The 23,458-nt window shown below is 47.8% G+C and overlaps 1 protein-coding gene across 11 annotated transcripts; it reads left to right on the forward strand.

The window, feature by feature from the left end:
- Window positions 1-1,838: 1,838 nt before the first annotated feature.
- Window positions 1,839-23,060, forward strand: fam135a (family with sequence similarity 135 member A). 11 transcript variants are annotated; one of them, XM_023833716.2, is made up of 22 exons: window positions 1,839-2,130; window positions 5,534-5,617; window positions 8,425-8,549; window positions 9,917-9,996; window positions 10,904-11,043; window positions 11,270-11,340; window positions 11,418-11,591; window positions 11,990-12,116; window positions 13,539-13,692; window positions 14,653-14,730; window positions 15,319-15,368; window positions 15,733-15,891; window positions 16,153-16,226; window positions 16,627-16,781; window positions 17,062-19,081; window positions 19,545-19,705; window positions 19,820-19,911; window positions 20,718-20,815; window positions 20,986-21,137; window positions 21,369-21,479; window positions 21,565-21,678; window positions 22,019-23,060. In XM_023833716.2, the coding sequence occupies exons 3-22, from the start codon at window positions 8,473-8,475 to the stop codon at window positions 22,222-22,224; spliced, it is 4,293 nt and encodes a 1,430-aa protein (XP_023689484.1). In that variant the 5' UTR covers window positions 1,839-2,130; window positions 5,534-5,617; window positions 8,425-8,472; the 3' UTR covers window positions 22,225-23,060. The 11 variants fall into 11 exon arrangements, with proteins under 11 accessions (XP_023689484.1, XP_023689486.1, XP_072565465.1 ...); XM_023833718.2 differs by lacking the exon at window positions 1,839-2,130 and adding an exon at window positions 3,484-3,848 and having other exon boundaries at window positions 15,736-15,891; XM_072709364.1 differs by lacking the exon at window positions 1,839-2,130 and adding an exon at window positions 3,484-3,848 and having other exon boundaries at window positions 5,534-5,613.
- The last annotated feature ends 398 nt before the right edge of the window (window positions 23,061-23,458 follow it).

Below are 23,458 nucleotides of genomic sequence, written 5' to 3' on the forward strand. Positions count from 1 at the left end.
TTCAAAATATAAATATACTATAATATAAATATACTATATTTTAAAGAAAATTAAATGGAAGTTCAGTTGTGCTTGTGTTAATATATGCCCTGATTTAAGATAGACTTCATGGCGGTTGAAGGAGCCGGTACCCAAACAATACGAAAATCAAATCATTAGAGTTCTATATTCGAGAGATCTATCTATATCTTGCCCTGTTAGTTCTAAAACCTACTGTTAGCCGAAAGGCTGCATTGAATAAATCTAAGGTAAGTTCCACGCAGATGTGGTATTTCTGCGATGGGCCCGGCTTGTGTGAAACGCTTCACTCCGACCTGCCGTAATAAAGCCTGGGTGTGACATTCCCTATACCTCTGTGCAAACCTGCAAGCAGGAGTTTGCAGATTCCTTCATTTGACGCAAGAACTCTCATTGAACTGTGCCATGCTGTTCGATTTAAAAGCCGGACAATCGTTACAGATCTTTTAAAAAGTTAGAGTGTGTATCTTAAGTAAGGTTTTGAATCTAAACATTAGTTCAAATCAGAATCAGAGTTTTAATAATAATTTCCATTCAAACTCAATAAAATGGGCCGTAGAAGACTTTACTTTTTAAAATATTGGGTTTTTTGGTGTCCATTATGGGCCAATTATGACGGAATGTTTTGTTAAAATTGTTACATGACTCAGTTCCGGTGTAATGTAGTAAATAAAAAACAACTAAACGGGACAGTGTTCCGTTCTGCGGTTTAGGACTCTGTGTCCACAGTTGGAAGGTCACGGGTTCAAATCCCAGGGGCGGCAGAGGCCTCTAACCCCCATTTTTCCTGGGATTGGCTAATCCTACTCTCTGAATTGTACGTCGCTTTGCCTAATAAATTAACACCATATATTTAATATATTGTCCGGTCAATGCCTGGATATATGAACCTGGGATCTTTTGCAGTGAATTAGAGAAACTAAAATCATTAGATTCAGACATTCTGTGCTACCGCTCGATCTTTATTCCGAACGCGAATCGAGCTGAAGCCTGCCTGATAGCACACTGGACACGGTAGGCGAGCACCGTGGATGCCGTTTAATCAGAGAGTCTATTCATTCACAAATAGGAATCGTTAGGTCCGATCACTCGGGACTATAGCCCTGAGTATTTTATCCCCAATGCCAATCTTCCTTTAAGAGGAAAAAAAAAGAAAAAGTCAAGCCCTATGTAAACTTACGTAGCCCCTGATCGTTTCAATAGCGAGAAACTCCCCTGCATTCGCAATTTTAAGATGATACACAACTTTGCAGAAACTGCATGTTTTAGGAGGAAACCCATGCAACGTGGAGAGAACCTGCAAACTGCACCCTCACGAAAGTGGGATTCGAACGTATACATCCCTGAAGGTACCCCATGCCAATATGTCACCATGATGAACGTACATAACAATGCTATACCATTTCGTGCATTTTGACTTTTAAGAAAGATCTAATATTAGATTTTTCACCTTATGTCAGGTTGGGTTAGGAATTACTCTATATGATCATTTCCATATATCAATAAAATGGTTGCTGAGCTTTTTTGTGCAGTCAGATTACACTTTGGATAAGATATAAGGACTTTGCAATGTGATCTCCGAAATACTTATAATGTTTGAGATCGTGCATCTTCTTGTAGATAAACTGGAAGATGGATACATGCATACGCGTTTGTGACTTCAGGGACTTTTCCGACGGTAGTGATCACTCCGCGACTGGCCAGTAGGTGGCAATGTCCGATTAATATTTCCCCGAAGTCCAGTCCCGTCATTGTTCACCAGTCTCTGCGCAACGACTCTGTTTTCAGGGCAGTGCTGCAGGATGGGGTCCGTCGTCTTGTTTTTATATGTAACAGAGATCAGGTGTAATTTTGTACCGCGTCAAGGCACAAAAGGAAAATTTTATGCAAAGTAAATCGGAGAACGACACTGGTCGTACATTTGAAGCCGGTCATTCTGCCTTATTATGACCTGAGATTAATTACTTATTTTTACAGATGCAAAAAAAAAACAAACAATGGAGACTGCGTTTCAAAATGTTCTTTAATTCATGCAAAGTATAATAAACTTTTCTCGTTGTTACATTGCATAGAAAACACATCGAGCCCCAGAGAAGACTGTTTACCAAAAGGGTAAGATCATCTTCACAATGTTTAATATGTGTGTGCATGTAACGATCGACTACAGTGAGAAAATGTGGTGGGAACTTGTTGGATTCTCTTGTGTTTTTATGCGACGCTGCTTTGTTAGCCCTAAAAACACTGCCCACCTCGCACAACCTGCTCAATGCACCCATAATAGCTAAACTAGGCTACATTCATCAGACATTATCACCATCAGACTATCTTAGCCATTTAATTATTGCAAAAGTATTTTTCTAAAGGTCACCGAATAATTTGTTTTATGCTTCTTTTAAAAACAATTTAATACTGTTAATTATAATGCTTTATTGACTTCTGCTTGCATTTTTTCTGTTTCTGGTTAGCAAACGACTCAACTAAGCATACCCAAAGAAACCCTAGTGAATTGTTGTTTCAAATATTACGTTTAATGTAATACGGTTTATATATAGTAAGTTTGATACTTTTGATACCTTCTGTCAGGTCATCATTGTTTTTATCCGTCTTGCATAGCCGTTTATTCAGTACAGGGATGCGGTTATGTTAGAACCGACACCAAGAAGCACAGGTGAGGCGGGACAAGATCATAGATACATTGTGGGTAAAACTGCACACACGGCATTTGATGATGATAATGATGACTACGACTATTGTTACAACAATGATGATCATGATCATCATTGTTGTCATGATGATCATGATTATTATTATTATTATTATTAATAATAATAATAATAATGATAATTGATAACAGCATCAACAAGACCAAAACTATAATAATAATAATAACCAGCATCATCATCATCATCATCATCATTGTTGTAGTTGTAGTCTCGGGACTCCAGCGGCCCTGCATAGGACAAGAAGATGGATGGATGGATTGATGGATGGATGGATGGATTGATTGATTGATTGAAGGATGGATGGATAGTGTTAGTAGTAGTAAACTGCATCCGTATATCAAATGGAAGGTAATGCAAATGTGCTCGTTGGCAGAACTTTATTATAAAAGAAATTAAAAGCATCCAGAGTAAAATTTTAAATAATTTTTTAACATATTATGATTCATTGCTGTCAAATGTTTCCCAAGTGAACTGATTAATATCCATGCACTACTGTTGTCCTTATCCGGTAGATTGTTATTCAACTTATTCAATTATGAATTGCTCTCTGGTTGCTCAGGCTTTGAATTCCATTAACATTACGCGAGAAGCACCCAGCAGACCCAGTCACCCACTTAATATTAAAGAGTAGATCTTTCAAACACCCAGGAAAAAACATTCCTATAACACGTATTAGCAGATTATTCGATTTCTGACTGCAACACAACCGCAGAGCTCCGATACCGGAACTTACTCACGCCCACGAGCTAGGACGCGCCCCCGCCAGCGCGAGCGCGCCTCCGCCCCGCTTCTGGCGTGGACGCGCCCGGAGGGAAAGCGTTCTGACGCCACGGCCAACATGGAATTCTCGGTGCCCGGTCGTTCCTAGCCCGCCGTCTCGCTCTCTCCGCGTGGCTCCAAACGGAGACAAGCTTCGAATCGGGACCGGCGCGCGCAGTTCCGGACTGGACCGAGCCGGAGGAAGCGACCTCGCAGTAAGCGTCCCCGACCCCAGCCCATAACCGCGAAGAGGAGCCCGACCCGCTTCACGGGAAGGAGGCGACAGTCGGGACAGCTCAGCTCGGAGATCCTCGGCCTTTATTTGGACGGTCCTGTGGGAAACTAGAGGTACGCGGCTCTCGGCAGACAGCCGGGAAGTGGCTCTCGGCGGCGGGCCGACCGGCGGGTTAATGGGCCGCTTGGCCCAAATGGTTAGCGGGTTGCGTGCGTTGTAGAGCGGGCTGGTTCAGTGCTGACATGCCGCCGGAATAAACGTGAGTGACGGAGCTGCCCATATAGACGTCGGTTCGAGCTGGCCGGTGTCGCTGTCCGGGCGGGGAGCCGCCGTCGACCTCCGGGCCGCGCTATTTGTTTATGCTGACTCCGGGTTTGAGCGGCTCCGGCGGGAGCTGTCGGGAAGGCGGCAGCGCAGTAAGGCTCTCCCCCTGACACGTCCGGGCCGGGGTGAAGCTGAGGTCCGATGCGTGTTCAGTGTCCGGGCCGGGGTGAGGCTGAGGTCCGATGCGTGTTCAGTGTCCGGGGCGGGCAACGGAGTTTCCCAGTAGAAGTACTGACCAGATGTCTGTTCGGCTCAACAGGCAAGGAGGCTCCAATCTAAAGTTATCGGCCAGACATACTCGGGAGTAAATTTCACTATTTTACGTCGTGTGTCAGTTATTAATATAGCTGCGGCGGTGCCCTTAAATAGCTACAGTAATATTAATAATATTGTCAGTTTGAAATTCAGCACACGTTTGTGCTGCATGACGGACGTAGAACTTGTCGATTTGCTAGGCTTTTAACCAGTATACTATACGTACGTCTGAATAGTCTGGTTCCACGATTTCTGCCAAATTAAAATAAACCCCTTCTTTCTGCACCTTAATTGTTTCTTGTCATTCAGTTGGTTTCAGTGTTTTCAATGGAAAGGTCGTCGTTAAGGTAAATCTGGCGAGTATATTTCGCCTGTAGGCGTTCGCCGCGGTTGTTAATCGAATCATGACTGAAACTGAACAATTCATAGTGTAATGACAGGCAGCCCTTCCCTGTGTTTATAACCAGCGACGCCACGTGTTTGCGAGGATCACAGAGAAGCTGAATCATATCAGTTGTATAAACCCAGTTTTGTAAAGGGAGCATTCATATTTAACATTTTATTATTCATGTACAAGATGTGGCGCCTCCCGTGTGTTACTCCCAGACTCAGATGGGCATGTCCTCTGGTCCTCTATGGAGTAGAGGAATGAACAGTTAATCTAATTCTCATTTTTAAAGGGTATCATAAAGAAGTGAAACCTTGAAGCGTTTACCTTTTAAATTTTGCGACACGTGAGTAGTAATTCAGTCTCACTTGCAGCACTGCGGGTATGATGCCACCCGGTAAACTGGGCCCTGAGCTGTGTGTCACTGATAAGGACCCTTTACTCATGCAGAATAATTCCTTGACTGGTGCATTATGTCAGTAGCTCTGACTTTGCCCTGTTCACTTCTTGTGAAGCGATAATATTTGCAGCTTTTTGTGACCATAACTTTGTGCAACTTTTTAAACCAAGCATAAAGTAGGGTTTCATGGTTCAGGCACTCTAATATTGGTGTATGCATAAGCTATTTGTATTTTTCCTAAGTAATATTAACTCTTCATATATTTATTTGGAATTTTAATATACCTGTATGTTAGACATAGAAGTCAGGGATATTTTACATGCCTTCATATTAGCTCTGTCCACATAATTATATGTCATGCTACCTTAATGAAACAGTCATTCTAATGTAAATTGTTAAAATAAGGCAATCTTTTAATGACTTATTTGCAGTGATGGAGATGACCCGTTTCAGGTGCTGGGAATGGCCCTGCTATGCATGAAGAACTCCCTCTTCCCCAGAAAGATCAGAAGTAGGTGAGTGGATCAGCTGAGGTGGCTGTTCTAAAATAACTAAGCGGCCATCTTTGGGCCCAAGGAATCTGTAGGCCCAGTTCTGGCCTAGCTTTGGTGCAAAGAAGCCACTAATCTGAATTTATCAATCCATCAGAGTCATTGATGATTTAGTGTCCCTAAGGTTCCCTAACAGCTGTCATACTTGTCCATTTGCTGGAATGGGTCCAAGTAGAATGTTTTAATTCCTCATTCCTTTTAAACTGAATCTACCAGGGACCTGTACTACGAAGCAGGGTTACTGGCTTATCGGGGTAACTTGTCGGATTTAAGGTACCATAGTTTAAATGGACTTCATATTCGTTCACTAAGGTAGTCTGGGCAAAATGTAAGTGAACGAATATGAAGTCCATTTAAACTGTGGTACCTTAAATCCGACAAGTTACCCCGATAAGCCAGTAACCCCGCTTCGTAGTACAGGCCCCTGGACTGTTTATGGTTATCAAATGAAAATGAAAAGTTCCTTATTGTTGGTGTTTGTCAGTAGAAAGATGTGATTGTGCCCATTTCTTTCAAAAAAAATTTTTCAAGTATTATTTCATTCCCAATGACTATGATGTGTCGGTGAATGAAAAAAAATATTTATAGTTTTTTTTGAGTGTGGGGGGTGGACAGAGAGTAAGGTCTGAGAAATGTTTAATGCTGAGTGTTTGAGGTTTTATTGTTACCAAAAATAAAAGATGTTACTTTAGTTATATCCATGCACTTTAAATAAGCTCACTTCATGTTCGTTTGAAAAGTAAAGACAACTGTGTTCATGCAGTGCCCAGCATGAAAGCTGAGGAGCCCCATTGTTTGGGATGGGCTTCCCAGTCCCCCCTTCCTCTTCCTTTCAGGCTCCTGGCCACTTAGCTTTACGTCCCAGTATGGAAGCTGATGGATTCTGTGTGTTGGGCCCTTGCTGCAGTTTGAATATGTCCTGAATGTCCTGTTCAGAGAGGCATCCTATTTGGCTGATGTGGTACAAAGAAGAACTGTCCAGAGGGACTGCTGGATTCCTTTTAATTAACAGAAGATAATTAGACATGCGCCACTGTTTAAAACCCCCTAAGCATCTGATGGCTCTAGTAAGGTGACGTGTTTTGGACGTTTAACCCTCATTCCCAAAACAGCTACTCAGGGCCAGTCTGTGCTCTCGGCTGCTGAATTACGGGTTTTAATCAGTGTAGTGAGTAAGTGCACAGTCACTTGGCAGGGGCGGGGGGGGCAGACTGCTGCAGAAGCTGGGGCACTATTGGCCCATGGGGGGGAGGACAGGAGATAGGCCATAGATAACCTGCTTTTAGCAGAAACATTCTGTCACATCGTTTGTGCTGTGTGAGGTGCATGCTGAGTCACTTTAAATCCTTGTTTTATTGTAGATGTTTTCTGTGCAACATTTTTTTCCTTCCGAATTGAAATTTCTGGTTATTAGTTGGGTAGACAAGAAGGTTTCGCATGAAACAATGTCCAGTGTCCAAAACTGTCATATTTATGCATGGATTGTATACACGGCCTCGGATGTCTGTTTAGGTAAGCTTTAAGAGAATGATCAGCAGCAAAGACTCCTGTAATGAAATGGGCTTTGTGACAATGACCAGCAGCAAAGACTCCCGTAGTGAAATGGGCTTTGTGAGAATGACCAGCAGCAAAGAGTCCCGTAGTGAAATGGGCTTTGTGAGAATGACCAGCAGCAAAGACTCCCGTAGTGAAATGGGCTTTGTGAGAATGACCAGCAGCAAAGACTCCCGTAGTGAAATGGCCTTTGTGAGAATGACCAGCAGCAAAGACTCCCATAGTGAAATGGGCTTTGTGAGAATGACCAGCAGCAAAGATTCCCGTAATGAAATGGGCTTTGTGAGAATGACCAGCAGCAAAGACTCCCGTACTGAAATGGGCTTTTTTGAGAATGACCAGCAGCAAAGACTCCCGTACTGAAATGGCCTTTGTGAGAATGACCAGCAGCAAAGACTCCTGTACTGAAATGGGCTTTGTGAGAATGACCAGCAGCAAAGACTCCCGTACTGAAATGGGCTTTGTGAGAATGACCAGCAGCAGACTCCCATACTGAAATGGGCTTTTTTGAGAATGACCAGCAGCAAAGACTCCCGTACTGAAATGGGCTTTGTGAGAATGACCAGCAGCAAAGACTCCCGTACTGAAATGGGCTTTGTGAGAATGACCAGCAGCAAAGACTCCCGTACTGAAATGGGCTTTGTGAGAATGACCAGCAGCAAAGACTCCCGTACTGAAATGGGCTTCGTGAGAATGACCAGCAGTAAAGACTCCCGTACTGAAATGGGATTTGTGTCCTTCCCTTCAAATTGTTCATCAAACTCCTCTTGCCCCATGTCCTCTGTTGTAGTTCTAGATATCCTGTTTTCTTTGGCTGCATTGAAAGTTATTTCACTGTAACTTACCAGTTGAAATTGTACCGAATTTATTGGTTTATGCATTTACTAAAGACGAATGCTAAAAATACGATTGAGTCAAAATTCATGTAGGCCAATGTATTTCTGGCTTTGTCCAGCTGTTCATATTGCATTTCAGGTTATTTGTGTCTTGTGAGTCACGGGCCCTCACCCTGCTCCTCCTCTTATTTTGTGCTCCAGCTCCAGTTTGGATGCAGCAGATGTCAGTATCTTGCGTCCGAAAGGGCTGGAGCTGATGAGATGAAAATCATAGATAGACTCAGCTAGTGGTTCCCACATTCTGAATGATGTCAGCTGAGATCGGGGAGTGTGGCCAGAAACACAGGGATGTCTCATGCTTAACGCGACCTTACTGTGCAGGTGTGGAGTGGGCGATGTGAGCGAGGCCCGCCTCCTCTGAATTCCAAAATGAGCGAGGTGCAGGCCACGGTGGAGTTCTGCCTGGAGCTCCTCAAGTTCTACAACGTGGACCTCTTCCAGAGAGGGTGAGTGTCCCTTAGGGTTTCATCTCGAGGCATCTCGCACTTTTCTCAGTCCAGAGATAGCACCAGTGTGTTCTTTGGCCAATGCTGTGTGGTCACTTAATAGACCCTGTCATAGAACTGCTGGGCAGGGAATCTGAACCTGTATAAATCACAAAGAGTGTTGTCATTCACTGCCCTGCGGTCCAGCGGAACTGCAGTAAAAAAGCGTTATGTCTGTGCTAGTCAGTCAAGTCAAGCTTTGGCTTGTTTGGTCTAAATGCTTTCTGAAGTTTCACCGGGGAGGTGGCAGGCCGTAGAAGCCCAAGCATGTTTGAACTGTTTATATGCCTCTGATATTTAGCAGCTGATTCGGTAAAAAAACGGCAACGTAATTAGCATATTTTTTTACATGGGTCTCTTGGGCAGTGGTGTCTTAACGGTTAGGGAAGTGTACTTGTAATTTAAAGATTGCTGGTTCAAATCCCCGACCAGCAAGGCACCACTGAGGTACCCTGAGCAAGGTACCGCCCCCAAGCACTGCTCCCCGGGCGCTGAATTAGCTGCCCCCTGCTATGTCACGATGTCACATATGGGTTAAATGTAGAGGACACATGTCATTGTTGTGTGCTGTGGTGTGTCAACAATGACCACTGATCATCTAATTCTAATTGGGAAGCACGTTTGCTCACCCAGAAGGTGCTTCTGCGTGCTGCCTGACCAGCTCATTCCAGCAGCTCTCTCTGGGCGACAGGGAGGCAGTTACTGCAGGCGGAAACGATTTGACATGGTCCTGTAGCAGCATGTCGGCTGTATCACTGCACCCGTTCTCTAAACTCAAGAGTATGCAGAAAGAAGTCGAAACAGAAAAGCAAACTGCAAACGTTACGAAACTGGCTTTGGCCTACGATGGATGTCTTCCTGATTCCATGCTCTTCTGCGCCTGCCGGAACCGCTTGCTGCCATTCTCCAAGCCAGAGTCAGCTTGTGTGACTCTGTGCATAAAGCCCACATTCTTATGATTAGCGCCCCCTCGGCGTGCGGGGGGGGGGGGGGGGGGCTGGGCGCCCCTTGTGTCAGTCTGAGGCTCTTCAGGACGTTTGTGGGGAAACTTGTACTGCTCCTGAAGGCTTACAGATTGACATCCTCCAGACTGATGTTGAAGTGGAGGTGCTTCAGGGATCAGCAGGACTTACTGTGTACATTTGTCACGTGTGTGAAGCTGACATTTGATTGGGAGACAGGTGGGGGAGTAAAATACATTTTCTTTTCTTAGACTGTAGCTGGTATGATGACATTATTGGAACGAGGCCCCACAGTCTTTGCGATGTTTATGAATCAAACGGTCCGGAGGCTGCTTTGAACCAGAACTTCCTTTTTTTTTTTTCCAGGTTTTACCAGATCCGTAGTAACCTGAAGGTGCCCCAGCGGTACCCTCACAAGGTGGAAGCCAGCCTTCTGAAACCCACAGGTCAGTTCACCTTCAAACTAGCAGGCTTGCAGCGTAACATATCAGCTGCCATTGGAACTTGGGATGTCTGGGCGAAAGACCTTGACCTTGATGGACTGGTATGCAAGCACAATGGTAAGGTCACCGCGTGGATGGACCATGTCATGTTTCAAAACAGCCTACAGAGATGTGTGTCTCAGTGTCCTGTCCGGTGGCATCAGAGCCAGTGCTGAGGTCTTCCCTAGTGACATTGGATACTGCTTCTTTTCCAATATCCTGGGATACTTGGGATATCCTGGCCTTTGATTGTGGGAGACCATCCAAAATAAATATGAAATGTATCTATTGGTTTCATTCATTAGAAGATTCAAACAAAAACATTATACAGAAACACAGTTGTATATATCTGCATGAAAGGATAATCTTAACAAGTGCATTTCTTACTGAAGGCAAGCGAGATAAGGTTTCCTTTTGAATTTGATGTTCCATTTTGTAAGACAAAAGTCGAGTTTCAGTTCCCTTTTGCAGAACTAAAGTTGTTAAGAGATAAAAATTACATATCATTTCGTAATGAACTGTTTATGATGATGGTGTCCAAGCCTCAGTCTGTACCTCCAGTCAGGCATGGGCATCCCTGCAGCAAAGTGACGTCATGTGTCATTTAAGGTGATGTGGCCAACACAGGACACCTAGTCATGTTTCCGGCGTTGGGACTCAGGAGAAACATATTCTTTCTCAACTTATTAACTAATGTAGAAAGGTTCTGTTTTAGCTGTCTGACTGAGTCAGTTACTGTAGTGTTATAGCTGTGGATCTGACCTAGCTTTCTGCATGAAGGAAAGCTCCTTATAGCTATCAGTTCCTGCTCGGCCCATCTTTGTGTCTTAATGGTCAACATGCAGCTTTACTCTCTGTCCCCTTTTTCCAGGCTCTGATCTTGCCTTCCCTGCCATGGTCCACAATGAAACCGTATGCAGCAAAACCTTTCAGATACTTTATAAGAATGAGGAGATTGTTGTCAATGATGTCCTTGTGTTCAAAGTCAAGTTGCTGCTGGATGAAAAGAAGGTGAGAGCAAAATGGAGCACGAGCTGGAATGTAGGTGCTGGACCGTCACAGTGCAAAGCCATCTGTGCTGGCTGAGTCACGGTATAAAGATGGTCCAGTGTTACCTTGTCAGCACTTCAGATGTCATTCTGCCTTAGCCACCTTCTAGTGGTTTCAAAATGACTGTGTTCAGTTTCCAGACTGGTCTCTGTGCTACTTTGGCTGAAGCCCTTTAATTCTCCTTCAGGTTGAAGAGTCACTGAACGACATGGACTTTCAGTTGTCTTTAGACCTGTACTTCACCGATGGGGATTACTCGTAGGTATCCATAGTTGTCGGGGGGGAGGGGGACAAACTCTCATCCACAGTTTGTTGAGACAGTCCTGTGTTCCCAGGCCGGAAGAGCTGAACTCCATGCAGAACATCAGCAGCCGCACCCTGCGATTCCACTTTGACCTCCAGCGGGGCATCCATCAGCACGTCAACGTCATGTTCGACTACTTCCACCTGTCCGTCATCTCCGTGACCATCCATGGCTCCCTGGTGGCCCTGCACCAGCCACTGATCAGGTGGGTCCCTGGCACCAGGCTGTCATCGCTGTGCTCTGAGTCATGTTTCATGGCCAGTTAGCCATTGATGCCGATCATTCTCATTGTGTAATCATTAGCATGATGATTAGCACTGCACTGAGCACAGGCTAAAATCAAGGCTTCGGTGTGAATAATGACATCAGCTAGCGGTGGCGTTTGGGGTCTAGTGGGGTCTAGTCCAGCGCTACTGTGCATCGCTCCGTCGCCGGCTGGTGGTTGAACGGCGTCCTTCACACCGTCTGGTAGCTTCCGTGTCATGTCTTTATGACAGAGCCCTTGATGGCCAGCATGTGTATTTGCACTTATCGTTAGATTGACTGTGTGAATGTCGGCCAGCCGCCATGTGGGTGTTCAGTCGTGCTGGTTCTCCTCCCCAGCTTCCCACGGCCGGTGAAGAGCACGTGGCTGAACCGCAACGCCCCCCCTCAGACCAAGGACTCCGTGGTTCCGGCCCTGGAGCGCGTGGTGTTTGGCACGGCTTACGTCAAACAGGTCTCCCCTGATGTAAGGCAGCCCTTGCAGGTCTCCCCTGATGTAAGGCAGCCCTTGCCAGGTCTCCCCTGATGTAAGGCAGCCCTTGCAGGTCTCCCCTGATGTAAGGCAGCCCTTGCCAGGTCTCCCCTGATGTAAGGCAGCCCTTGCAGGTCTCCCCTGATGTAAGGCAGCCCTTCCAGGTCTCCCCTGATGTAAGGCAGCCCTCCCAGGTCTCCCCTGATGTAAGGCAGCCCTTCCAGGTCTCCCCTGATGTAAGGCAGCCCTTGCCAGGTCTCCCCTGATGTAAGACAGCCCTTGCCAGGTCTCCCCTGATGTAAGACAGCCCTTGCCAGGTCTCCCCTGATGTAAGACAGCCCTTCCAGGTCTCCCCTGATGTAAGACAGCCCTTGCCAGGTCTCCCCTGATGTAAGGCAGCCTTTCCAGGTCTCCCCTGATGTAAGGCAGCCCTTCCAGGTCTCCCCTGATGTAAGGCAGCCCTCCCAGGTCTCCCCTGATGTAAGGCAGCCCTTCCAGGTCTCCCCTGATGTAAGGCAGCCCTTGCCAGGTCTCCCCTGATGTAAGGCAGCCCTTGCCAGGTCTCCCCTGATGTAAGGCAGCCCTTGCCAGGTCTCCCCTGATGTAAGACAGCCCTTGCCAGGTCTCCCCTGATGTAAGACAGCCCTTGCCAGGTCTCCCCTGATGTAAGACAGCCCTTCCAGGTCTCCCCTGATGTAAGACAGCCCTTGCCAGGTCTCCCCTGATGTAAGGCAGCCTTTCCAGGTCTCCCCTGATGTAAGGCAGCCCTTGCCACTAACAGTCAGCATTCAGTCGTCCTCCGGCTTGTTGAAGTCATTTCACCAAAACATAATGTACCTTCGGTTGCGCCCTGTTTGTTTGGTACGTCTATGACTAGTTCCTGTGGGGTTAAGCCTCTCGGACAAGCTACTTAACAAGCTAATAACACGTCGTCCTGTCATGTGCTGCATCACCAGCTGAGGGAGTCAGACCTGTAAGCCAGACACGTCTGCTCTCTTACCCCAGTTAGAATTTGCTATTCAAGAAACATTGACTACGTGGTATTTAGGACAGATATGCAGTCATATATATGTATATAGTATTACACGTCCTGCTTTTAATTCTTTTTTAAAATTACACAGTAACCTGTGGTCCTTACTACAGTATTAGAACACATTCCTATGGGACGAATCATGTCTGAATGTTTGTACCCCAGAGTAGCAAGGAGGCTAGGAGTTCTTGGCAGGGCTTGGCCGTGTTTGACAGGTTGCATGGATTTTAAATATATATCCCCAAAATAACAGCCGGGGGCAGGACGCCCAAGATAGCCGCACACCCCCTCCCTCCCATGCAGCTTAACCCTGCTGTTAGCGTTAGCATTAGCGCCGCACCTGTCGACGGCCTGCGTTGAACTCAGCTCGCTGTCGTGCCCGGCAGGGTCGCTCGTTCGTGGTGTCGCCGCCCTGTCTGCAGCACGCGTACCACCTGCACTACAGCCTGTGCGCCAGCCTTCTCCTGGCCTACCAAGGACTCTTCAACTACTTCACCACGGTGACCAAGGACCTGCCCTGTTCCCACCGCATGGAGCTGGGTAAGGTTACTGGTGCTTATGCTGGGACTCAGTCCATCGTGCACAGTCACATTGTGATTTACACACCATTCACAATTATCCTCACATGTTGTCTTGCAAACTGTTCTCACATTGTAACAAATGACCATGATTTTATTTCTGTTGAATATTTGCTTTGAATTTATTTATTTTTTATTTACCTGATTTCTGTTAAATTTCGTCTCACTCCTTAAAACCAGCCTAGAAACACTTTGCTTGTGTATCTTGTGAAACGCCTGAATCCTGTCTAACACTCACCGCTAAGACTTAGTCCTTATATGCCGTTTTTCTTTGACTAATCTGACTGACACTACAAAGGACTTGTTCTTCATAGAGTAAAGACACTCTGGTTCCTGCTCTTGTAGGTTTTGACACCGAAAGTTTCCAGTTTCCCTAAACCTAACCCATGTTCCTCCTTCTGCTCACATCAGTGTGCACTGAAGAATGCCAGTTGCTTACAGTCTTTGCGTGTCTGATGGTCAGAAGGACACAGTGCGGGGGGGCATGGGTGTGCTTTTAATTAACAAGTGCCCCTTGGCTGCATGACGAATTGGGTTAGGGCACCCAGCCACCTAACGAACCCCAACCTAACGAACCAGTGGTGCACAAACCCGGTCCTCAGGTCCTGTGGTGCTGAGAATCGTCATCATTAGTGCCTGGTTTTCTCCTGAAACCCTGGTGAGGTGATGGTACTGCTCAATTAAATGCTTCTCTGAAGCATTACGTGGCTCAACAAAGCAGAGCTCAGTGCCGTTCTTGAGGTGCGGCGCTGTGCATCCGCCTCCACCTGCTGACACAAATGTGCATGTGCTGTTTGCGAAAGCCGGCTGTGCCCTCCGTGCGGAGTAGCAGGGGAGTGAGACGGAGCACAGACACTGAGTCACGCTTCCTCTGTCCACGGGGATCCATTTAAAACTCCTGTATGTCAAATCTCAAAACTAGCCAAGCCCAGCATGCCAGTCCTTTATGAGCGAGCTCTCAGAAGACCGTTTCCCCGAGGCCAGGCGCCCGTCTGCATAGGTATGTCCCTCCCTCAGACCCTTGCATCAGCCCGATCGTCACCCAATCCCTTTTCTTGTCTTCCCACTGCTGTTTTCTTCAGGACTTCTCCCTGCTTTGCTGATGATGATGTCAGTCCAGTTTAAACTTAAGAATCATGGTTAAAAAAAGACCACTTCTCGACATTTGTGTCCAGATGTTAACGTTATTTGTTGATGCCTTCTCCGATGTGCACTTGCCGTAACCTTTCCCTCTCTCTCCTTTCTAACTTGGGTTTCCCGTCTCTGTCATGCCACTGTGGTGTCCGCCTTAATGCTGATCCCATGCGCCTTAATGCTGATCCTGTCCACCTTAATGCTGATCCCGTGCGCCTTAATGCTGATCCTGTCCACCTTAATGCTGATCCTGTCCACCTTAATGCTGATCCTGTCCACCTTAATGCTGATCCTGTCCACCTTAATGCTGATCCTGTCCACCTTAATGCTGATCCCGTGCTTAGACCGAGCAGCAGCTGCACAGGCCTGACCGTGGCTTAGCTGCTGATGTGCCCTGTGCACCACACCGGGACGCATCCTCAGTCCGCTGCTTTTCTGTTTCTTCCTGCTTCAGAGAAACTGGATGTGGAGGCGCGTCTCTCTGAGCTCTGTGAACAAGTCAAGGTAGGCATCACTTCTTAGGAAGGCCTTTCATACTTTAACGTAGTACCACAGGGAGGTAGGAACATAGTATGTTGTAAACACTGGATCAGAACACTGACTTGCAGATTCAATGAACAGCTTCCCCCCCCCCCCCAGCCATTCACATTACCCACATACACATTTCCTGTGACAGTCAGTCACACTGTCACTTCATCAGTACCTGTATCAGCATGTTGTCCAGTTCTTCACTGTCGTTAGTCTCTTTCTAACTGAGCGTGTCTGAATCTGCAGCTGATGCACAGGGCGAATGAAGACCTTTAACCTGAATGTGGACACTGCTTCGGCTGCTGTTCGTGTTTGTTTTAATAGTCTCTGACTTTCCCAGCAGAAGGAGTCGAGCCCTGATGAGCTGGCAGAGCTGGTGAACATGAACCTCGCCCAATTGTGTTCCCTCCTGATGGCCCTATGGGGACAGTTCCTGGAGGTGGTGACCCTGCAGGAGAGCATAGCCGTGCTCCTGGCCCTGGAGCACCACACTCTGCGCGTGAGTGGCCCAGGTTTACCTCTGTCCGGCACCCAGACCCCCTACTGGAACCGGACTGAACACAAACCTCAGTGCAAGGCAGTAAAGAAAGGAACAGCCAAAAAAAACTGGTTCAGCCATTCCAAATTTTTGCTATTAAATAAAATCTTTCTTTTATATGGTATAATCTTTTTTTATTGAGGGATCTATCTGTAGGCTGAAGTTGTGAGGTTTCTAGCATTTTCCATGTATTTCCTCCTCATTCCGTTGTTCTTCTCACAGGTTCGCAGGTTTGCAGAAGCCTTTTTCTGCTTTGAGCACCCAAGGCAAACGGCTCTTGCGTATCAGGAACTGCAGTGAGTCCCTGAATTTCTTCAGGTCTTCTTTTCATTGTCGTGTTGCTGTTTGGTTCTGGCCCAAGTTCTGCTAACTGTGGTAACTTCTGCTGAGCTTTGAGTGGAATATGCGCACGTAAGGCCTGAGTTCAGCTGTGTGATTAATAAATCCTGCAGCTTCTTAGTTCCAGGGTCAGGAAGTTGTCCTGCCTGTCCCGGTACATGCAGAAACAAAGGGTCACTGCATCCATAAGATCTTACTATTTCATCTTGTCTGTTATATAGCTTGATTTGCCTGCTAACTTGCTAAAAACATTACGGTACAAGAATGTCGGTCAAATAGATGAACCCGCACTGCCGTCCCCCATGAGAAGATTCCAGCAGTTCACAGCTTCACAGGCTGTTGCATGTCCACTTCCAGCGCTCAGAGCCACCTGCAGATGTCTGCCGTCATCAAGAACTCCAGCTACTTCCTGTCACTGCCGCCGCTGCCTGTGGAGTGTGCCGACCTGGATGGGGATTCCAGCTCCCTGCCCATTATCTTCGAGGACCGATACCTGGAGTCGGTAACTGAAGGTCCGTATAGCTGTAGGCCGGAGCCACGTTTCCCTTGAGACTGCAGGCCTTTGCGTCGACAGGCTAGATGGAAAAATCTTACGCTGGCCTTTTAGATGTTTGTGATGGTTTCTGCCAGCTGTTCTCCTCCATAACTTTACTATTGATATGAGGAAGAAGAGTGACTGCCGATCTGATGAGATGAAGCTTTGACTTGCATGTTCGTTTGTCCCTCCCGTGTTCCTTCTTGTAACACTTTGTTGTTTCTGCTTCTCCGTGTGCTCAATGTTCGGTCCGTAAGACCGCGACGGACCCTGGCTTGGCATGCACAGTGCCAGAGGTGCCCCGGCCTCCAGCAAGGCTGACAGGTCCGACGCCAAAGATTGTGGCGCCGCGGGGCTTCCCAGCCCGGAGCCCAAGCTGCAGCATGTGCCGGCATGGAGCCTGCGGCCCGCTGATGGTGACGCACCACCGAAGGCACAGAAGGGGGCGACAGATGACTGTAAATCCAGGACCAAGTCCATGAAGCTGAAGAAGAACCTCAAGACGGGGGACCCTAAAAAGCTCATTGGGCCGAACCCCAAAGACTCTGTGGTCCTGGTGGGATATAAAAACTTCAAGGCCCCCCTCGCCGATTTCCTGAGTAAATATGAAGACGGCGAGTCACTTGGGAATCAGCAGATGGAGTGGAAGCCGTTGTTGCGGGATCCCAGCACCGACATACGGAAGCCGGACTCCGCACCTTCTCCAGCTTGTCACGCTGTCCTGGGGTCTCCTGCAGACGCTAACATAAGCGGGACAAATAGCCAGATCAGAGGTGAACTTGCTAATCACTGTGCTGCGCAGGTTAACCCCAGCACGCAGGCGGTTAGCGTGGTTCCTATAGCAGAAACGCAGCATCCAGAAACTTCTGGCCAAAATGCAACCAAAGCGTCTGGGCTTCCAAGGCACATAGAAGTCAAGCCAAGCGCCAGGAACCCTTACCTGGGGGAGAAGGTGACTGTTCTCCTGCCAAACTGGAACAGTGGCTCAACGCTAATGGATTGCTGCTCGGACGCAGGGTGTGAGAAGTCACCAGGAAGTGACCTTGTGTTTGAGAAGGACCCCAGGTGTGAGGAGAGGATGCTGGATGCTGGTGAGCAGGCCCTCCTGCCCAGGGAGGTGCTCTTGGGCGTGCGAGCAGACGGCACCAAGCTGCCAGGCAAAGGGGCCCCTTGTGCCTCTTCTCGCCTCTCCGATTCGGGCTTTGAGAGTGAGCCAAGCTCTTTCGCCACTGTGCCAGGCCCGGGCTCCCAGCTTGCCGGGGGATTTCTGGCCCCCGAGCGGGACCTCCAGCAAGCAGGGAGGCCGTCCCAGGGTCCTCAGCGGGCCCCGTCTGAGCCAAGCGCCGCTTTCAGGAGCAGCGGGGCCATGGAGGGCCTCTGTACCGAGAGCACCAGTGCCATCAGCGGCATCCAGTCATCTCTCACCTCCATCAACTCCCTGCCATCTGACGAGGAGGGAGAGAGCACCTCCCAGTGCTTCGTGGGCACAGCGCCGGATAGAGCGACGGGCTGCTTACAGCGGAGAGAGGGGAGCCTGAGTACCGTGACACAGGGGACTGCCTCCAGCACCATTAGGGGTCCGTACTGTCTCAGCAGCAGGGCAGAAGCTACCGACTCGGACTCACCGACCGCTTGGCCCAGCAGCTGCAACACAGCCCTAAGTCCTGCCGTCGGCAGTGCTGTTTCACACCCCTCCACTGCTTCGGGATCCACAGTTAGTGCTACGCGACAAGGTGCCACGGAGCCCAATCCCGTCCCGGACTCCAGCGAGGATGCCTGCGAGGGAGCCGTCGGCCCCCCCAGCGAGCCGCACACAACCTGCCAGTCCAGCACCTCAGCCACCAGCAGCACCGACATCGTGAAGCGGGGCCTGGTGGAGAACTACTTCGGCTCACGCTCCAGCACCGACGTCTCCGAGATCAGTCCAGTGGACACGGCCGCCGTTACCCTGCCTGACCAGCAGGGGGCGGCGAAAGCAACAGAGGATGGAGAGGATGAGGAATGTGAGCACGAGATGATTGAGAACGGTTATTATGAGGATGATGATGGCTTGGCATTTGTGAACGGGCTGGCTGAGAGAGTGGAGGGTGTAGAGGGGAATGGGGAGCTGTGTCCGCACCCCAGGCTGCACGGCTTGGAGCACTTCAGTGAAGCAGCCGACCTGGCCAGCCAGCGGCCCCCTGAAGGCTCCTCCCTCACTTCTGCTGCCCGGGGCTCCTGCCTCACGGTGTCCTCCATACACTACTGGGAGAGCATCCCCTCGCCACAGATGAAGATGTGAGTAATACCCTCCGAGGCCGGTAACATGGGGCTATAGCTCTGCACGTGCAAAATTCTCTTCTGAGAATGAGGAACTTGTATCCTCCGAAAAAGCAGACTCTGCAAAACGTCTTTTTCAGCAATTTGGCTCATATATACTGGAGGACTCGTTCTATCAAACTAAGCCCTGTATCAAAAAAATATATGAAGCAGTACCAGGGATGTGTACAGCACCTGCCCCCAGCTGAAAGTCGATTGGCTCCCGGAGTGCCTCCTCCCGTCACTCACTGATTCAAAACATATCATTGGCTAATGAGAAGGTTGGCCCCTCCATATGAATTATGGCCCCTCTTATGCTTCCACCTTTAAAATGCCAGAATCTACCCTAAGCAGTACATGAGCCCCAGTTATCTTTAGACTGAGTGTTCCGCTGTTTATAGGGTGGCATTAATCCCAGAGCCCCGCTTCTGCTCTCATTCAGCTTCTCCCAGGCCAAAGAGGACCTCAGCAGGTTAGGGCTACCGGGCTTCCTGTACAGTGGGGTTCCTGACTTGGCGTCGAGTGTCCCCTACTTCAGCACGGAGGAGGAGGCCAGCTCCGAAGAGGGCATACACCTGATCGTGTGCGTCCATGGCCTCGACGGTGAGTGTCACGTTCGCTCTCCCAGCCTCTGCTGCCCGCTTGAATCGTGCGGCAGACATTGATGAGTTGCGTCGCCCTTTGCTGGCATTCGGCCTCATTCATGCATCTTTACAGGTAACAGTGCTGACTTGAGGTTGGTGAAGACCTACCTGGAGCTGGGCTTGCCAGGGGCTCGCATTGACTTCCTCATGTCCGAGCGCAATCAGGTGGGAATCGGGTCTCATTGTTCATAACGTAAGATTAAGGTAAACTGTACTGATCCTGGGGGATATTCTGCTGCGTATAGCAGCAAGTATGTAGAGCAGAGACAAACATACATGTAGCAAAACAAACTGCAAAGACAGCACACACAGTGCAAACAAGTAAACGTGGTGCAAAACAAACTGCAAAGACAGCACACACAGTGCAAACAAGTAAACGTGGTGCAAAATAATCTGCAAAGACAGCACACACAGTGCAAACAAGTAAACGTGGTGCAAAACAAACTGCAAAGACAGCACACACAGTGCAAACAAGTAAACGTGGTGCAAAACAAACTGCAAAGACAGCACACACAGTGCAAACAAGTAAACGTGGTGCAAAACAAACTGCAAAGACAGCACACGCAGTGCAAACAAGTAAACGTGGTGCAAAACAAACTGCAAAGACAGCACACGCAGTGCAAACAAGTAAACGTGGTGCAAAACAAACTGCAAAGACAGCACACGCAGTGCAAACAAGTAAACGTGGTGCAAAACAAACTGCAAAGACAGCACACGCAGTGCAAACAAGTAAACGTGGTGTAAAATAATCTGCAAAGACAGCACACACAGTGCAAACAAGTAAACGTGGTGCAAAACAAACTGCAAAGACAGCACACACAGTGCAAACAAGTAAACGTGGTGCAAAATAATCTGCAAAGACAGCACACACAGTGCAAACAACAAGTAAACGTGGTCTCAGCTTTGTGTCCTTCAGCTGAGAGCCTCTCCAAGCTGATCTTTGGCTGGCTTGGTTTTGTTCCACTTTGCAGAATGACACCTTTGTGGATTTTGACTCCATGACGGACCGGCTGCTGGACGAGATCATTCAGTACATCCAGATTTACAACCTTACAGTCGCGAGGATCAGGCAAGTGCAAGGGGCCCTCCTCCGCATGTCAGCAGGGGGCGCTCACATCAAGTATCAGGACTCGATGCAGCATCAGCATGATATCGGTGTTTACATGGGGGTGTGCAGGTGGAATGGGCTGCGTGACTGGTGTACTGTGCCCAGCACTGACCTTGGTCTGACCCTCCCAGCTTCGTCGGCCATTCCCTGGGCAACCTGATTGTCCGTTCGGTGCTGACCAGGCCCAGGTTCAAGTGCTACCTGAACAAGCTGCACACCTTCCTGTCGCTGTCTGGTCCACACCTGGGCACCCTGTACAACAGCTCCGCCCTCGTCAACACCGGTACTGCCTGTCTGTGGGGGAGGGGGGCTCTGGTGACCCATTCATCATTTTTAGCTGTTTGGCCTGGTTAATAAATACTGAGATCTTGAGGGAGGGGGTCGGATGTGTTAGGGCTGTTCGTCATGAGATCCTGGGTAGTGGGTCCCTCATTGCTGTAGTTTGGTCTGCAGTGCGCTGAGCCGCCGGTGACGAGCATATTGGCCTTACTGATGTCCCCCCACGCCCCCCCAGGCCTGTGGTTCATGCAGAAATGGAAGAAGTCCGGCTCCCTGCTACAGCTGACGTGTCGCGATCACTCAGACCCCCGGCAAACCTTCCTGTACAAGCTAAGCCAGAAAGCAGGTTTGGCCCCGCCCCCAGCCTGTAAACATGCACCTGACTCTGTGTGCCCCCCCATCAGATCTGTAAAGACCTTTTTGCCCCCCAGGTCTGCAGTACTTCAGGAACGTGGTGCTGGTGGGCTCGCTGCAGGACCGCTACGTCCCATATCACTCTGCCCGCATCGAGATGTGCAAAATCGCCTTAAAGGACAAACAGTCAGGTGAGCTGCCGGCACCGCGTGCCGCCTCGGCCGTCCACCAGGGGGCACCACCCACTTCCCCAAGAAGTGCCATGGTCTGTCTGTGTGCTCTTGGTGTGTTACTGGCAGAGCTGGCTCCGTGACATATGTGTATAACATGAAATTAAAAAGCACGTGGTCAGACTGTGAGCGTCAAAACTGAGCGAATCAGTTAACACACCAGTAACGATGCAATGAAGATGCCAGTGTCTCCAAACATCATCATACACCTCTATCATAATGCTGAACCTGCCTCTCCAGCCCTCAACTTAACCTTGTCTTCTGTGTCTCTCTCCCCCCATTCCACCCTCTGGGGCCATAGGTCCCGTTTACACGGAGATGATCGAAAACCTGCTGCTTCCTGTCCTGCAGAACAAAGACTGTAACCTGGTCCGTTACGACGTCACCCACGCCCTCCCCAACACGGCCAACTCTCTGATCGGCCGGGCTGCCCATATCGCTGTGCTGGACTCTGAGATATTCTTGGAGAAGTTCTTCCTGGTGGCTGGTCTAAAGTACTTTAAGTAGCTGGTTAGACAGATTGGGGGGGGGGTATCAAGCTATTACCTCATTGCATTCACAAGAAATGTTGATATTGTATCTGATTCCTGTTTTAGTTTGAAATATTTATACTTTTATATGGGAGGAGTAAGAAGGTGTCAGTGTTTCTAGCTGTGTCTCGCTGTCTCACCAGTCCATTTGTGGATGTGTACTTCTCATTTTTACTTTTCTACTGGCATTTTTTAAATTAATTTATTTTTTTTATATGCACCAAGGCTGGTAATTTGTTTCCTTGTGATCTCGGTGGTGGTGTTTTATTTATGGAAAATAACAATTTAATATCCCTGTGATGGACACACACAATGGTAATACTGAACTGGAAGATGGCTGGTTACAGTGATGTGCATTGTGAGCAGAAAAGCTGCAAATCATTCTGCTTGCCTTCATCTCAGACGTGAAAATACTTTTTTTTAAATATAAAACACTTTTAAGCATTAATGTGCTGCATACCTGTGGGGAATGATATTTCTATAAAAATTAATTTTTGCTACTCTACACTTTTTTACAATCCAGGTTTTTTTTTTTTTTAATTGTTAAAGGCTTCCAGTAGTTTATAAAATGACATTTTAGTTCCCATGCCGATGCTGAAATGGGCTTTAAGCCCATGCAAGTTAATGCAAGTATTAACCTTGTAATCTTGGGTTTAGGGTGATTCATTCTTTAAAGACATCAGATTAAAGACTAGGCAAAGGATAGGTCAGTTTGACTGAACTTGTTTAATGTAAAATGGTGGTTATACATTTTAATTTAAGTATTAAGGTTTTTGGCTTTAAAGTATATGTAATAAAAATAAACATTTTCTATTTGGTTATAATTCACTTGCAATTGGTCCAAAGCTACAGTAGGTTTTGATGGTTGTATTTGAGTTACTTGGTGTGACCTGCTGTTAAGCTAATGCACCAAGCGATGCAAAGAGCTGATCTTTCACGTAAGTCAGAGTTGCAACTTCGTAATACACAGATGGACAGATGTGACGGAGACGGTTAATGAGGCTTTGGGATGGAACCGCATAAAACATATGTGTATGCTGAATGCAGACCCTACAAACTGTAACTAAAGACTGCACAACACAGTGAATGCACAACCAGAACCATTGCACAAATATATGAAATGTCAAACTCTTAACACTACCGAGAGCATATGTTGTATGAATATTGCATGTTTTTTAAAAAATAAAAAATAAACCTGACAGCTTGTGACT

This window comes from Paramormyrops kingsleyae, chromosome 3 (assembly GCF_048594095.1).
Source record: "Paramormyrops kingsleyae isolate MSU_618 chromosome 3, PKINGS_0.4, whole genome shotgun sequence".
Taxonomy (NCBI): Eukaryota; Metazoa; Chordata; class Actinopteri; order Osteoglossiformes; family Mormyridae; genus Paramormyrops; species Paramormyrops kingsleyae.